Source organism: Pristiophorus japonicus, chromosome 16 (assembly GCF_044704955.1).
Source record: "Pristiophorus japonicus isolate sPriJap1 chromosome 16, sPriJap1.hap1, whole genome shotgun sequence".
Lineage (NCBI taxonomy): Eukaryota > Metazoa > Chordata > Chondrichthyes > Pristiophoridae > Pristiophorus > Pristiophorus japonicus.
In genome coordinates this window covers 41,977,837-41,995,212 of record NC_091992.1, presented here as the reverse complement: position 1 = coordinate 41,995,212, position 17,376 = coordinate 41,977,837, and the positions used below count along the sequence as shown (strand labels likewise).

Below are 17,376 nucleotides of genomic sequence, written 5' to 3'. Positions count from 1 at the left end.
CCTCTAATGCAAGTATGTCCTTCCTTAGGTAAGGAGACTAAAACTGTGCACAGTACTCCAGGTGTGGTCTCACCAAGGTCCTATATAATTTGAACAACATTTCTTTACACTTATACTCCAATCCTTTGGTAATAAAGGCTACATACCATTTGATCTCCTAATTGCTTGCTGTACCTGTGTGTTAACTTTGAGATTCGTATACAAGGACCCCTAGCTCCCTCGGAATACTAACCTCTCACCATTTAAAATAATGTCCTCTTTTCTATTTTTATTACCAAAGTGGATAACTTCACATTCTGCACATTGTACTCCATCATGCCACTCACTTAACGTGTTTATATCCCTTTGCATCCTCCTCACAACTTACTTTCTCACCTAGCTTTGTATCGTCAGCAAACGTGTGGTGGGTTAGGACTGCTGCTTGCTCTTCTGGATCTGCCCAACACTGACCCTTTTCACTGAGGATCATTCATGATGCATGTCAGGCTTCGGGTGCAATCCCTGTCACCAAGAGGATGACTGCCAGTGTAAGGGGAGAAAATCCCGACGGGAACTTTGTATCAGAGGAGGCAGCGAGAGACCTTAAAGGGACAAATGCGCCCTGAAGATCAGAGTTCATGGCCGACTCAAGGCCTCGCCGGAGACCGGTGTAGTCAGTAGCTAAGTGCTTGGGGCTAGACTGGAAGTGAGGAAAGAAAGATTTGCATTTATATAGCACCTTTCATGACCACCGGACGTCTCAAAACGCTTTACAGCAAATGAAGTACTTTTGGAGTGTAGTCACTGTTGTAATGAAATGTTGTCTATAAGACCATTTCCCTTCATTGGGGGAAACTTTCCTGCCACATGGCAGCCCCAGGAAGCGACAGAAAGCGAGACGGACAGTAAGAAAATTGCCTGGGAACTTTATCAGTTGCATACAGCGGGCAGGAAAGGAATAGCGTGTGGCGGTCCTGGCAAGACTGGGAGATAGGAATTCCAAGTTGGAATGATGGGCTTCGGTAGCTGAATTTTCTCTCATTCTCTACCGACACTGCCAGATTTGGGGTAAGATCGCAGAGGGGAATCTCCCCCATACGGTAGGGTATGAAGCAATACGCAAACATGTCGGTAAGGAGGAGGCATAAGGAGGGATCACTATACAAACAGACTGCAGTGAGGGGACATGACACGGAGAGAGGGGAGGTTTACACAGGCACACCTGGAGAAGAGGCAGAAATTACAACAATGTAGGAGTCCCATCCAAACAAACACTCTCCTGATTTTAAATAGTCATTTGATTTCGACAATGGGATGTGATCTATATTGTAAAATGGCAATCTCAGGGTATAATCCTATTTAAAATATGGTCACGTTAACAGTAGACATTGCAGGTTGCAGCTCGCAGCTCAGAGCGCATTCTGCGTTATATCTCCAGCTCCCGCACCAAATGTAAAACAGGGGCACTGATCAGACAACTTCAACAATAGGCTTCTGATCCACAGTTACAGGGTTCCACTAACAATGGTCTTACAAGGAAAGGAAGGGCTTGCATTTACAAACTTGTAACATGGGATGTTCCATCTTCTAAACGGACTGCAAAACCCAGCGGCACAGGACATTGCATGTCTTGGGGTGGAGTTAAAAGTGGAAGTGTAGGCTTCCCAATGGCTGAGTGATAAAAGAGCAGCACCTGCTGCAGCACAAAGCCAAACAGACCTGAAGGTCGCAGGTTCAATCTCTAGTCTGTGCTTAGTTAGCTGATCGCAGCTAGCTGCCAGTACAAGTGGCCCCAGTAACCTTGGGATAGGGAAAAGAGGAAAAAAAAAAAAATCAGCCATAGCCCCCACTCCTAGCTGAAATCCAGTGACAATGATGGAAGGGTGTGACACAAATGGCTGTGGTGCATTATCCCTAGTTGACCTCTGGAATTTTGACAGTCAACCACACCATCTTCCTCCAATGACTCTCCTCTGTCAGCCAGCTCAGTGAACCTGAACTCACCTGGTTCCACTCTTACATACGCCAAGATCGTACCTAGAGCATCTCCAGCAATCGCTTCCCTGCACATTCCAATATCTCTGGAGTCTCAAGGATCTATCCTTGGCCTCCTTTTTCTCTTCTGCGTGCTGGCTCTTCTCTTAGCAATATCTTCTAATGACATGGCATTAGCTTCCATATGTACGTTCATGACACTCAGCTCTATCTATCCATCATTTGTCTTGATCCCTTCATTGCTTCTGTGCTGTCAGACCGCTTGCCCAAAATGCTGTCTAGGATAAGCTACAACTTACTCCAGTGAAGCAGCAGGATAGGTTATTTCCTTTGAGCCCTCAACACAAACTCTGCATACTCGCTTTCGATTCCATCCTCCTCTCGATCACTGTCTCAGACCATACTGTTTGTAACTGCAGCATCTGAAGAGACATGAGGTGAGCTTCCATCCTCACATCCTTTCAAAGACCACCTACTTCCACCGCTGTAACCCTGCCCCTACCACAGTCCATCTGGTGCTGAAACCCTTATCTAGGTCACCTCCAGCTTTGACTATTCCAATGCTGGCTCCCAATTTCCACTGAGTGAACTTCAGCTCAACCAAAACTCTGCTGCCTGTATCCCATACACCCGTATCTCTATACTTACATTGGCTCTTGGTCTCGCAATACCTCAAACTTAAAATGTTTAAAGCCCTTCATGGCCTTGTCTCTCACTATCTCTGTAAACTCCTCCAGCACGACAACCCCCTGCCTCTGAACGTGGCATGTTGTGCAATCTGCTCTCTTCACCCCACTATTGATACCTATGCCTTGAGCCAACTAGGCACCACACTCTGAAATTCCCTTTCTAAAGTATCTGCCTTACCACCTCCCTCCCATTTCTTAGCGAGAAATAAAAACCAAGGTTAGACATGGCTGAGATACCCTCAAGATAAACTGTCCAGAAACACTGAACCAGCCTTACAGTGGGAGAATAGCCATTTGGGCACGGTAGTGGTGTGAAGCTGTTACCATGGAAATGTTACCATGGCGTTTTACATTCCAGGAGGAATTCAACTTTAGTTGACATGGGGAGAAAATGGGGGGAAAAAAAGTGGGAAAAATGGACATCATTGCTGAATCATGTGATGTGCTCTTTAAGTGAAAGTCACAATTGCTCATTTCCTAATGGTTTCAAGTGTTGGGCATCAGCCGTGGCCCAGTGGTAGCAAACATGCCCGCATCAGAAGGTTGGGGGTTCAAGCCCCACTCGAGACTTTAGCATGCAAGTCAGGCTAAAAACTTCAGTGCAGTACTGAGAGTGTGCTGCATTGTTCGAGGTGTCGCCTTTTGGATGAGAGATTAAATAGAGGGCCCATCTGTCGTTATCTGTGGACGTAAACATTCCCATGGCACTTTTAGAAGATCAGATAAGTTCTCTGTTCTGGCAAACATTTATCCCTCAACCATCATGAAAGTAGTTTGTAGGATCGTGTGTGCAAATTGCCTGCCGCACATCCTTACATTATAACAGTGCCCATTAACTGTGAACTGCTTTAAGACTTTGAGGGTGTAAAAGGCACTGTATAAATTCAAGTTCCTTTCTAACACTGGGCTAGAACTGCCCTTAGAGGCTAAAGATTCTGTTCACTTACAAAGTCGTCCCCATAGTCAATGTCAAGCTCCGCAGGGGACGTACAGTACTGCTGACTGTCCAGTCTCATCTGGAGTTCATGAACCTGTCGGCGAAGCAACTCGACCTCCTGCTTGTAAGTCGCCTCGATCTGCCGCAACCTCTGCTGAACTGCATCCACGGGAAATGGCAATCCATCATCATCCACATAGCTCGGGGATGTCTCCAAAGTGGTGGGGGCAGTCTGCCGAACCGGCTGAAACTGTCTCCAATGTGATGAGTGAGTGAAAAAACCACAAGTCTTTACGTTTGACCCCAATGAGTAAAGGCTGGAATGGATCTGGTGGGATTGTCGGAGATTTTTAAGTGCTCCTATTTGTTCCTCCTTAAGCAGGTACTGTCCATTCACCGCAGAACTCACTCTCAGGTGCTTATTGTTTAGTCTTTTATAATGACAACCATTGAGCTTGGCTCTCCGGTGGCCTGTATCCCCACTGTAGGCTGATTTTACCAAGCCCTGTACACTGTCCCAGTTGGAGCTCAGCAATGAGAAGTCACTTAACTGACTCTGACAAATGTGTTTTCTGATAGTCCTCACATTCTCGATCGCTGAGCGCCCAACCCTATACTGCTCTGCTTCATTCTGAAGTCCATTTACAAGCAGGGTACCGTTCTTCCCAAAGCTCAGGTCCTTGGGGAGGGTAAAGGCATCTGCTTTTGTCCTCTCCTCAGTCACCGTCTCTGTGGAGCTGTTCATCACAGAAACTTTCTCCTTTAGGTTAAGCATGTCTGCCATGGAATGGAGGTAGGGTTGTAAAGCAGACGGGCTGCCATCACATTCTGGTAACTGGTCAGTGCCCGAGACGATGGTCTTTGCAGGTGGGTTCGGTACAAATTGATCACACTGACCTGGGAGATTTTCATCAATCTTATTTTCTTTCACTTTTGCCCCAGTAAGTTCAACCTTTGTAGTAATCCCAGATGCTTTTTCCTCTTGTTCGCTGCTTGCTATTGCATTAGTGCTAAGGTCATTTAAAGGCTTCTCCTGTTGGGTGTCTTTGGGATGGGTCAATGGTTCAAAGTTTCCATAGTGCTCTACCTTTTCATTCAGATTTCTGGCGTCTGGCGATTCCTCCTCTTCTGCAGCAAGAGATAGGCTACTGACTGGATTTTCCTCTCTAGCCTCCTCTGCTGTTTCTACTGGATCTATCAGGCCATTTATTTGTGGTACAGGAACGGATGTTCCAGCCCCAATTTCAGGGACATCATGTACATCAGGGACATCATGTACATCAGGGACATCATGTACATCAGGGACATCAGGGACATCAGGGACATCAGGGACATCAGGGACATCAGGGACATCAGGGACATCAGGGACAGCTAGCACAGGCATGTTTCTGGGCTCTGGAGTGAGACGTCCTTCCTGACAATGTTGGTTTATGTTGGGATCGCTGGATGTTCTTGTTAGTGGAGCTCCACTGTCACAGGCCAAGGGAAGATTGTCCACAGAGCGGGCTTTTGGTAATCTAGGGGGGAAAAAAACCCACAAAAAGAACTCTGATTATTTCAGGAACAAGAGAATTCACAGTGAAACCTAAAATTAAAACCAAATAGCAACATGATGTTTGGACCCTGTTTCAGCCTCAGACCTAGTGAATCCCCTCTCCCCAATGCTTCTCCACTCAAGGTCACGGAACAATCAGGGAGGATGTGTTGGGACAGAGAGCAGTTGTGCAGCAAGACCTACCTCAATGAACAGAACAAGAGGCTGCAACCTCGGGTCACCGTTAGGAAGGAGTGACTGAATGGAAGGTTAGGCTTGGAGGACGTTAGCCAAGAGACTGCGACCAGAACAGATAGTGAAGCAGAAGAGAATCATAGAAGCCTATGCTGGCCCCATATTGTTAGGAGAATTTGAGACGAGGGCAGCAAGTTATAATAGAAACCTCTCTACACTGAGGGAAGAACTTCCAGGATATCCCACAGAAGGGACAAACCTTATAAAATCTGTATGCAGCAACAGACACAGCTGCACCCATAAAGGGAAGAGCTTTAACACAGGAGAACCAATGAAAGTGCCGACAACAGAGTCTTGTGTCTATTGTGGAAGTCTAATCTAGGAATGAACAAACCTCAAAATAATGGAGAAACTCTGATTCATCATTTGGAGCTTCCAACAGTTTAAATCTGCTCTATAGATGTCTATCACTCCATAGTAACTGTAGCAAGTTTCAATCCAATTCCAAAAGATGGGATGGAGAATATGGAAAGGGAGCATTTGAAATAAAATACATAATTATTTTGCTTCGGTCTTCACAGTGGAAGACACAAAAACCATGCCAAAAATTGCTGGCCACGGGAATGTGGGAAGGGAACCAAATCACTATCACTAGGGAGGTAGTGCTGGACAGGCTAATGGGACTCAAGGTAGACAAGTCCCCTGGTCCTGATGAAATGCATCCCAGGGTATTAAAAGAGATGGCGGAAGTTATAGCAGATGCATTCGTTATAATCTACCAAAACTCTCTGGACTCTGGGGAGGTACCAGCGGATTGGAAAGCCGCTAATGTAACGCCTCTATTTAAAAAAGGGGGCAGACAAAAGTCAGGTAACTATAGGCTGGTTAGTTTAACATCTGTAGTGGGGAAAATGCTTGAAGCTATCATTAAACTAGAAATAGCGGGACATCTAGATAAGAATAGTGCAATCAAGCAGACACAACATGGATTCATGAAGGGGAAATCATGTTTAACTAATTTACTGGAATTCTTTGAGGATATAACGAGCATGGTGGATAGAGGTGTACTGATGGATGTGGTGTATTTAGATTTCCAAAAGGCATTCAATAAGGTGCCACACAAAAGGTTACTACAGAAGAAGGTACGCGGAGTCAGAGGAAATGTATTAGCATGGATCAAGAATTGGCTGGCTAACAGAAAGTCGGGATAAATGGGTCCTTTTCGGGTTGGAAAACGGTGGTTAGTGGTGTGCCACAGGGATCGGTGCTGGGACCACAATGGTTTACAATATACATAGATGACCTGGAAGAGGGGACAGAGTGTAGTGTAACAAAATTTGCAGATGACACAAACATTAGTGGGAAAGCGGTTTGTGTCGAGGACACAGAGAGGCTGCAAAGAGATTTAGATAGGTTAAGCAAATGGGCTAAGGTTTGGCAGATGGAATACAATGTCGGAAAATGTGAAGTCATCCACCTTGGAAAAAAAAAACAGTAAAAGGGATTATTATTTGAATGGGGAGAAATTACAACATGCTGCGGTGCAGAGGGACCTGGGGGTCCTTGTGCATGAATCCCAAAAAGTTAGTTTGCAGGTGCAGCAGGTAATCAGGAAGGCGAATGGAATGTTGCCTTCATTGCGAGAGGGATGGAGTACAAAAGCAGGGAGGTCCTGCTGCAACTGTACAGGGTATTGGGGAGGCCGCACCTGGAGTACTGCGTGCAGTTTTGGTCACCTTACTTTAGGATATACTAGCCTTGGAGGGGGTACAGAGACGATTTCACTAGGCTGATTCCGGAGGTGAGGGGGTTACCTTTTAATAATAGATTGAGTAGACTGGGTCTTTACTCGTTGGGAGTTCAAAGGGAGACCAACTGTTGATAACCAGATGGAAACTTAGGCAGGTAGGGAAAGAAACAACACCAGCACTTTAAAACATGATCAAAAATGGCACATCAGGGGAAGAAGTCGACTGCTACTGTTCACATCGACTGAAAAAGGATCTGCAACAGCTTGCCACCTCTACCTCCACAGGTACATTTTGGCAATTTTACTGTCCCCAGCCACATCGTAATTCTGATCATTCCTCACAGAATTGCATCATAAGACTATCAAGGACAGTTAGTCACAAATTTGCAAACTGATCATTCTGACACCTGACTGGCCCAGAGGCTGCCAAAAAATAGCAAGTCTGAGGATTGGGAGGGTTTTAGAAATGAGCAAAGGATGACCAAGAAATTGATAAAGAGGGAGAAAATAAGAATGTGAGCAAACTAGCAAGAAATATAAAAACAGATTGTAAGAGCTTCGATGGGCCAAAAATTGCAGCCTCGCTGGGTCCGTACGAAGTGCGCACACACCCGACGAGGCCGGGCAAAAGCCTGTTCTCGGGGCGCGATGCATATGCGCCAAGAACCAGCTTCTCCAATCTGTCAAAATTTCTTGAGAGATTCTATACATTCCCAGGAGAAGGACATCCGTGCGGGAGATTGGGCTATGTGCCCAACTCATGCCCAGCAAATGATCTTCAAACTTTTACGATTGGTAAAAAGCAGGCTCATAGCTTACTTTTACCAGCGTAACATTCTTAAAACAGAGAAAAAAATTTAATTTAATCATTCAATTTTATATTTAAAAACCCCGTCCATTAAGGCAAGTTTATTTTGAACCCTAGTAAAACACATTAAAAAAATGCAAATTTTTTTTGTCAAAAATGTAAATACATTTAATTTCAATTAATTTTTAATATACTAGGTGTTTTTTAAATTTATTGTGCTCTGTTTCTTGTTTTTGAGGGTTATTCTCAGATAGTAATAGGAGCTCGTACAAATGGAGTTCCCATTTTTATCAATGAGAATACGAGACAGTGATTCCAGCAGATACGTTGATATGTGGAAGACATCTTCCCATGCGCTGTGCAGTGAATGAAGGCCTCGGACTGAATTCTACGTTCCTCCGGTTCCAACAGGTAGTTTCAGAGATTTTTTTCCGGGTCAGAAGCGTTCGTACAAAGGAAGCCTCTGACTGCAATTTTTGGCCCATCAAGTATGTGAAAAGAGTTGTGAAAGTAAATCTGGGTCTCTTAGAGGCTGAGACAGGAGAAATTATAATGGGGAATAAGGAAATGGCAAGACTTTTAACAAATATTTTGTATATATCTTCACAGTAGAATACTCTAAAAACATTTCAGAAATAGCGGGGTAACAACTAATGAGTGAGGAACTTAAAGTAACTGATGTTTATAAAGAAAACGTACTGTTTCTAAAAGGATGTTTCCACTGATAGGGGAGACTAGAACTAGAGGGCATGATCTAAGAATAAGGGGCCGCCCATTTAAAAAGAGAGATGAGGAGAAATTTCTTCTGAGGGTTGCAAATCTGTGGAATCCACTGCCTCAGAGAGCTGTGGAAGCTGGGACATTGAATAAATTTAAGACAGAAATAAACAGTTTCTTAAACGATAAGGGGATAAGGGCTTATGGGGAGCAGGCAGGGAAGTGGAGCTGAGTCCATGATCAGATCAGCCATGATCTTATTGAATGGCGGAGCAGACTCAAGGGGCCGTATGGCTTACTCCTGTTCCTATTTCTTATGTTCTTACTAGATAAATAAATGGGACTAAAAGCCGACAAATCACCTGAACCTGACAGCCTACATCCTCGGGCTTTAAAAGAGGCGGCTACAGGGATTGCAGATGCATTGGTTTTGATTTTCCAGAAGTCTTAGATTCTAGAACAGTCCCCGCAGATTGGAATGTAGCAATTGTAACCCCACTATTCAAGAAAGGAGCGAGGGAGAAAATAAGCAACTATAGGGCAGCCAGCCCGACATCAGCAGTAGAGAAAATGCTAGAATCTATTAGGGATGTGGTAACAGGGTACTTAGAAAATCATAATATTTTGAATGTAACTAGCAGGGTAGCCAAGGGAAAACTGTGGATGTAATATATTTCTTTCTTTCTGTGCTCGCTGACCTACATTGGCTCCTGGTTAAGCAACGCCTCGTTTTTCAAAATTCTCATCCTTCTTTCCAAATCCCTCCATGGTCTCTCCCTTCCCAATCGCTGTAATCTCCTCCAGCCCCACAACCCCCAGCGATAAGCTGCACTCCTCGAATTCTGCCCTCTTGAGCATCCCTGATTGTAATCGTTCCACCACTGGTGGCCGTGCCTTCTGTTGCCTAGTCCCTAAGCTCTGGAATTCCCTGCCAAACCTCTCTTTCCTCTTTCCAGATGCTCCTTAAAACCTACGTCTTTGATCATCCGCCCTAATTTCTGCTTATGTGGCTCGGTGTCAAACTTTTTGTCTTGTTTTATTCCTGTGAAGCACCTTGGAACGTTTCACTACGTTAATGGGACTATATAAATACAAGTTATTGTTGTTTTTCTTTCTGTATATTTAGATTTTCAAAAGGCATTCAATAAGATGTCACATTAATAAGGTTGTCATACAAGATTAGGGCTCATGGATTGGTGGCAAGATATTAGCATAGATTCAGGATTGGTTGACGGGCAGAAAACAGAGATTAGGGACAAACGTGTCATTTTCAGATTGGCAGGTTGTAACTAGTGGGGTACCGCAAGGATCAGTGCTTGGGCCCCAGCTATTTACAATCTATATTAATGACTTAGATGAGGGGGGACAGAGTGTAATCTATCAGAGTTTGTTAACGATACAAAGCTAGGTGGGAAAGTAAGCTGTGAGGAGGACACAAAGAGGTTCCAAAAGGGATATAGACAGGTTAAGTAATTGGGCAAGAAGGCAGCAGGTGGAATATAATGCGGGTAAATGTAAAATTATCCACTTTGGTAGGAAGAATAGAAAACCAGAATATTTTTAAATGGTGAGACGAGTAAATGTTGGTATTCAGAGGGATTTGGGTGTCCTCGTACAGAAGAATCACAGAAAGTTAACATACAGGTACAGCAAGCAGTAGGAAAACAAATGGTATGTTAGCCTTTACTACAAGGGGGGTTGGAGTATAAGAATAAGGAAGTCTTGCTGCAATTATATAGGGCTTTGGTGAGACCACAACTGGGAGTACTGTATACAGTTTTGGTTTCCTTCTCGAAGGAAAGATATACTTGCCTTGGAGGGGGTGCAACAAAGGTTCACTAGAATGATTCCTGGGATGGGGAGATTGAACTATGAGAGAGCAAGTAAAATGGGCCTATATTCTCTGGAGTTTAGAAGAGATGTGATCTCATTGAAAAGTAGAAAATTCTTAGCGGTAATTGCTGAGAGGCTGTTTCTCCGGGGTGGAAAGTCTACAACTAAGGATCAGTGTCTCGGAATAAGGGTGAGCCATTTAGGACTGAGATGGGGAGAAATTTCTTCACTCAGAGGGTTGTGAATCTTTGGAATTCTCTACCCCAGGGAGCCTTGGATGCTCAGTCGTGGAGTATATCCAAGACTGAGAGAGATAGATTTTGAGACACTTAGGGAATCAAGGAATATTGGGAAAGGGTGGGAAAGTAGAGTTGAGGTAGAAGATCTGCCTTGATATTGAATGGCGGAAGAGTCTCGAGGGGCTGTATGGCCTACTTCTGCTCCTATTTCCTATGTTCTTATATTGGTTGGTTCAGCACACTAAAGCAGCAAGACTTAGAGGTACAGCTCTAATCTGTGAATGATGACAGATCTGCAAAATATAAATGAAACAGGAGCTCACAGTTACAATAGAGCCTACTGAGTGAGTAACCAATTGCCAGCAAAACCTACTCATTTAAGTGGGATCGCTTACTAGTCAACTTTCCCATTTTGTTACTTTAATCTGGTTAACAGAAACAGTCAAAGAGGACACAGAGTCAGGGAGATCAGTGAGGAGGGGCAGAGAAAATGATTGGGAGAGGCAGATGACAGATTAAATTAAAGCCCACCTATCTGTTCATAGTTTCTTAATACTATGTAAAGTCAAGCAGGGAGGGCTCCCAGTGCACTCTCTCCCTCAACGAACATCACCAAAACATATTAAGTGATCATTGCTGTTTGGAAAACAACAGCTGTATTTGCATACATAAAAGTTACTACACGTCATAGAAACACAGAAATTTACAGCACGGAAGGACGCCATCCGGCCCATTGTGTCTGTACCCGGCAAAGAGCTTTCCAGCCGAATTCCACTTTCCAGCTCTTGGTCCGTAGCCTTGTAGGTTACGGCACTTCACGTGCCTATCCAAGTACTTTTTAAATGCAATGAAGGTTTCTGTCTCTACCATCCTTTCAGGCAGCGAGTTCCAGACCCCCACCACCTTTGGGTGAAAAAAATTCTCCTCAAATCCCCTCTAATACTCCTACCACTACTTTAAATCTATGCCCCCTAGTTATTGACCCCTCTGCTAAAAAGGTCCTTCCTATCCAATATCTATCTAGGCCCCTCAATTTTATACACCTCGATTAGGTCTCCCCTCAGCTTCCTCTGTTCCAAAGAAAAAACCCTAGCCTATCCAATCTTTCTTCATAGCTAAAATTCTCTAGTGCAGGCACAACGAGTGGATAGGATGTGAAATGCATTGCCTGAAAGGGTGGTGGATACAGATTCAATAGTAGCCTTGAAAAGGGAATTGGATAATTACTTGAAGGAGAAAAAATATTGCAAGGATATGGGGAAAGAGCCAGGGGAGTGAGACTAACTGCATTGCTCTTCAAAAGACCGGTGCAGACTCAATGGGCCGAAAGGCCTCCTGATCCTATGCAAAATTAAAATTTCACTAGAAGTTAATGCACAAACGCAAGCCGAGTTGGAATGGCTTAATATAGATTATTTGTGTTTCAATACAGCCAACTGGAATATTGAATCCTGTCCACATACCTGTCCAATGACTTTCCAGCTCGTTCCTCTGCTGATCCACCTCGGGAGAGGCAGAGCTCAGCACTGTCAGTGGGTGTACATGGGGAGGAAATAGGCAGATACACAGCTGTCCACACGTGAAGCGCCCGAACATGACATACTGGGTGTAAAACCTGTCAAGTATAAAAATTTATAGCACATTTTAAATGTCGATTTATATTTTTTGTAATCTTTCTTCATAACATCTGCCATAGTGTAACATTTAAGATTACCATTAGCAGACCATACAGTGTAATACTAATCGATACACACTATCTCAGGTTCGATTCCTGGTCTACTCTATGCTGAGGTAACTCTAAACCAGGCTGCATTTAGGGTGGCCTGGGCTCGGGTAGATTTGCACGTTGCTCACCGTTTCATTGCTGGGGATGTACAGGTAGTTCTGGAAGTTTTTGTTGCCAGTTCGTAGCAGTGACCAGACTGAGCACGTGCGCTTGTAGATGTTGCGTGCCTCCCGCTCTCTGCTATTGTTACAGAGGAACGTTCCATACAAACAAGAATATGTATGTTGAACCAGCTTCACCTATGGAGAAATTAGACAGTGGGCTCAGACACAAAATACCAAAACACTGGTTAATATTAATACTGAGAAAAAAATTGAAGTGTCAAGGACCAAGTAATGGGTTTTGCGATCGTGACGATTATAGCAAATACTGAGGGGGTCAAATATTTCCATCGTTTTGAGAACTTAGTAAAGAATTAGGAAACACAGTAAGCAGTGTCTTGGCTGGTATTTGGAGCACAGAAAGAAGAAAGTTCAGAGAAAAACTGACCACAATAATATTGATAAAAGAGACAAGATAGATAGCAACAGAGAAAGAGATTGGAGATTAGTGGTGAGACAGTGATTGTCCATCAGGCAAGCTTTTTCTTGTGTCCTGTCCAGGTGTGAATCATAGAATCATAGAATGGTTACAACCCGGAAGGCAATTTGGCCCGTCGAGCCCGTGCCGGCTCTCTGCAAGAGCACCTCAGCTAGTCCCACTCCCTGCCCTTTCCCTGTAGCCCTGCAATTTTTTTTCCTTCAGATAATTATCCAGCTCGCCTTTGAAAGATAAGATTGAGTCTGCCTCCACCACCCTTTCAGGCAGTGCATTCCAGATCTTAACCACTTGCTGCGTAAAAAGTTTTTTCTTCCGTCGTCTTTGGTTCTTTTGCCAATCACCTTAAATCTGGGTCCTCTGGTTCTCGATCCTGCTGCCAATGGGAACAATCTCCCTCTATCTACTCTGCCAAAACCCCTCATGATTTTGAACACCTCTATTAAATTTCCTCTCAATCTTCTCTGCTCCAAGGAGAACATCCCCAGCTTCTCCAGTCTATCAACGTAACTGAAGTCCCTCATTCCTGGAATCATTGTGAGAGAGAAAGCTGTTGCAAGAGCCTCCCAGATATGGGAGTAATATTCTAGTCTTGAAATTCAGCTTTACAGAGAGTTAAGAGTTATTGTGGGGAGATGAAGCATGGCTATAAGCAACTTATATGGGTATCTTTACAAGTAGGCTGTACAGCTAATTCATGCTAAATAAACACAAGGCATGTTATCACATGTGGATCTTCTGCATGTTGCCGATATTTAGAGCCATTACCAGGAATGCGTCGCTGAACTCGAAGAGACATGGGAACTGCTTCAAAAGCTGATGGACACAGTCCAGCCACTGCAGAAATACTGGACACTGCTCACTCAGGTCATCCAGGTTTTCAGAGTGACCACACCGGTCACCAAACTTATGACCAAAATCCAGCCACTCAGTTTCCACCAGAACCTGGAATCCCTGTAAAATAGAAACAGTAAAACACTGTATACAGTATTCAGAGAGCCAGTGACAACACACAGTAAAATGTCAATATTGTACAGAATAGATTTAAAAATTATAGACTTTGCATCAGTAACTGAAAGAGATGAGACGCCAATGTTCGGAATGGTGACCTTTACCATTTTGATGGAGGGTTTCCACCTAAAACGTCAACCTGCCTTTTCTGTTTCAGATGCTGATGAATCCATTTATTGCTAACGTTTCAAATTAACAGTATTTTCACATTCTATTATCTTTACCTTGACTCAATAACATAAGAAATAGGAGCAGGGGTAGGCCATTTGGCCCTTCGAGCCTGCTCCGCCATTTAATAAGATCTTGGGCTCAGCTCCACTTCCCTGCCCGCTCCCCATAACCCTTCACTCCCTTATCCTAACAACCAGAGGCATCAATATATCAATAGGAGGTGGGTGGGGTGGCTTGACCCATCCACCTCCACGGAGGTGTGTGGGGGGCCTGACCCATCCACCTCCATGGCACGAACCTGGTATTGCAGTACTTCCAGGAACGGTGCAGTAGCTCTAGGCCTTTTGGCTAAGAGCATTGGCGCAGAGTGATCCTTGATGTGTGCAAGACCTCTGGCGTTTGTGATTTGACAAAGAATTGGAAAGATTGGCTACGAATTTAAAAAAAAACAACCAGAGGCATCAAATGTATAACAACAACGTCGAGGATGGGATTCAAACTCACGCATGCAGAGTACAATGGATTAACCGTCCTTTGCCTTAACCTCTCGGCCATCTCATCTCCCCAATGATGGATTAATGTTCTGATGATCACATTCCCATGAAGAAACACACAGAACTTTGAGAGCAGCTTGAACTCATTGAGCAGCGTGCCCACAGGTTGTTATAGTTTGATAATAAATGTTTGACCTTTACATTACTTGTATGCTAGATTGTTAATCCAGAAACCCAACTCAGACACCCTGAATTATTCCTTCAAAGGAATACCTGGGGATGACAACAGCAGTTTTATCCTGGGTGAAGATTATTACCAGTTACAGCACTTCCCATAATTACAAAGCTCTCGGTCCAATTGGTTAGCCACGTGCCTTTCATTTCCACCCACTGATGGGACCGAAGTCTTCTGGTGTCAGTTGTGGCTCAGTGGGTAGCATTCTCACCCGAGTCAGATGGCTGTGGGTTCAAATCCCACTCCAGGGACTTGACCACAAAAAGCTAGGCCGACACTTCAGTGCAGTGCTGAGGGAGTGATGCACTGCTGGAGGTGCCATCTCAGGTGGACGTAAAAAATCCCATGGCACTATTTCTAAGAGTAGGGGAGGTATCGCTGGTGTCCTGGCCAATATTTATCCCTCAATCAACATGAGAGAGAGATTATCTGGTCATTATCGCACTGCTGTTTGTGGGAGTTGCTGTGTGCAAATTGGCTGCCCATTTCCTACAACAGTGACTACACTTCAAAAAAGTACTGTAAAGCGCTTTGAGAAGTCCAGTGATTGTGAAAAGCATTATATAAATGCAAGTCTCTTTCTTTCTTTTCCTGACTGCTGGCTGGAAGCGCCCTTTGTGAAATGAGTTTATGCAATCTTAATCCAGTTCTGAGGCACAGACCCAAAGAACAAAACTTCCCTGAAAAGCACTACTTTGCAAACTCAGAGGCCACAGGTTGGTTGCTATGAGTGGAGAGTGTCACAGTACTAAAGGGTGCTTGATGCAGACATGGAGTACCCTTGATAAACCCAACGTTTACAACAAAAGAAGCTTAAAGGTTGAGAAATGGATTTTATAAAAAAGGGATGTAATTCTATGGCTGGCCTTGATCAGTTTTTCTATTATCAGTTGACTTCCTACTTTTATCCAAGTGTGAAACTCAGCATTTAGCTGATGTTCCCAGCTCCTCCCTCAGGCCCAGCTCAGGCATCAGCAATGAGTTAAAAGTTGGTTTAATGGAAACAAAAAACAGTAGTCTCCAGGACAACGTTTGTAAGGAATTGCACCCTAGCGTATTCTTTCCATTACTTTATTAGATCCATTGAAGAGAAGTTTGCTGTGGTTTAAATTACTTGCCTAGGTTACTCATGGCTTTAAATTTCTGGTTTCATTCCAGCTTTTGGACTTTGTTCTGAATTCTGAAGAAACTGTCATCCAAATATAAGGTGTCGAAGCTCAGTTTGCTAGTTATTGCTCACTCTCAAACACAAACTATTAACAGGAACAAAGCATTGTTCACTTCAGTTGTTAAATGTGCAGCCCTCCTTTACATATTGTCCAATTGTCTTGGTTCAGTGAAGCTAGAGAAGTTCCGAGAATGACCCTAAACACAGTGCCTTCACTTCCAAGAGCTGGGTCTCATTCTCAGACAGAAGGGATGAAGACGGCCTCGCCAATGGGCATTAGACATTCTATGAGTTTGGATGATCTCAAGCCAGTTTCGTGTGGATGTAAATCATAGCTCGAAACATGTAGTAACTTGCACCATAAACGGAGGAACTTGGGTAAAATACATACTTCAATTGTCCTATAATATGGGTCCAATAGGATCTTGGCCAACGCTACTATCTGTGGAGTGCGATCCCAGCCGTCGGAGCAGTGTACAAGGACTGGCCTTCCTTCTCTGTCCACCACATTTGCCACCAGCATAGCTGCCTTCAACATCACAGATAAGTGTTGTAACCACTTGGTGCTCTCCAGGGCTGAAAGCCAACTGTCAACAAAACACAGGGGAACACATCCCATTTAATATGTGCAAAAGAAAATGGGTTAACATAACAAACCACACACACCACACCAGAGAGTGAAGAGTGTCCACTGCGCACAAGACATAGAAAGTTGGTATCTACTGTAAGCAATAAATAGTGAACGGACATGTCTAATAAAAGCAACATAGTTTGAACTGATGCACCTACTGCACACATGGAACCGGTGTTTCTACTGTATGCAGCGAATGTGTTTACTGTACACATCGTGTGCACACACACACACACTATATACTGCACACAACACACACACAAAATCTGCTGCACAGAATGGATACACGCATCTCACGCCAGATACCCATCTCCTGCTCCCGTCTCCCCATTATTAAATTGCTGACCAGCTAACTTCCCTTTTGGCCTCCATGCTAGCTGATATAAATAGTTCCCTCTCCTCAGGTACTGTCTCCCTCTTTTTCAAAGCCACTGTCTTCAGCTCCCCTGCCCCCCTCCTCAAAAAGCCCTCCCTTGACCCATGTTCTTGCAAACTACCTTACCATTTCCAATCTTTTTCTGTGTTGTTGCCTCCTAAATTTGTGCCTGTATTTCCCACAACCTGAGGGATGGGATAAATCTTCATTTGAAAAGACATGGATTAATCAAGGACAGTCAGCATGGATTTGTCAAAGGAATGTCGTGTCTGACCAACTTGATTGAATTTT

At 44.0% G+C, this 17,376-nt stretch overlaps 1 protein-coding gene across 8 annotated transcripts in view; it reads right to left on the bottom strand.

Annotated features, from left to right (window-relative positions):
• Positions 1-17,376, bottom strand: part of mtmr4 (myotubularin related protein 4) — a 198,502-nt gene that overhangs the window by 14,635 nt on the left and 166,491 nt on the right. For all 8 annotated transcript variants that reach the window (XM_070857244.1, XM_070857250.1, XM_070857245.1 and 5 more), the window contains 5 exons: positions 16,470-16,665; positions 13,768-13,953; positions 12,531-12,701; positions 12,140-12,291; positions 3,611-5,117 (listed from right to left, as the gene is read on the bottom strand). In XM_070857244.1, coding sequence (XP_070713345.1) covers positions 3,611-5,117; positions 12,140-12,291; positions 12,531-12,701; positions 13,768-13,953; positions 16,470-16,665 — 2,212 coding nt within the window. The remainder of the gene's footprint in view (positions 1-3,610; positions 5,118-12,139; positions 12,292-12,530; positions 12,702-13,767; positions 13,954-16,469; positions 16,666-17,376) is intronic.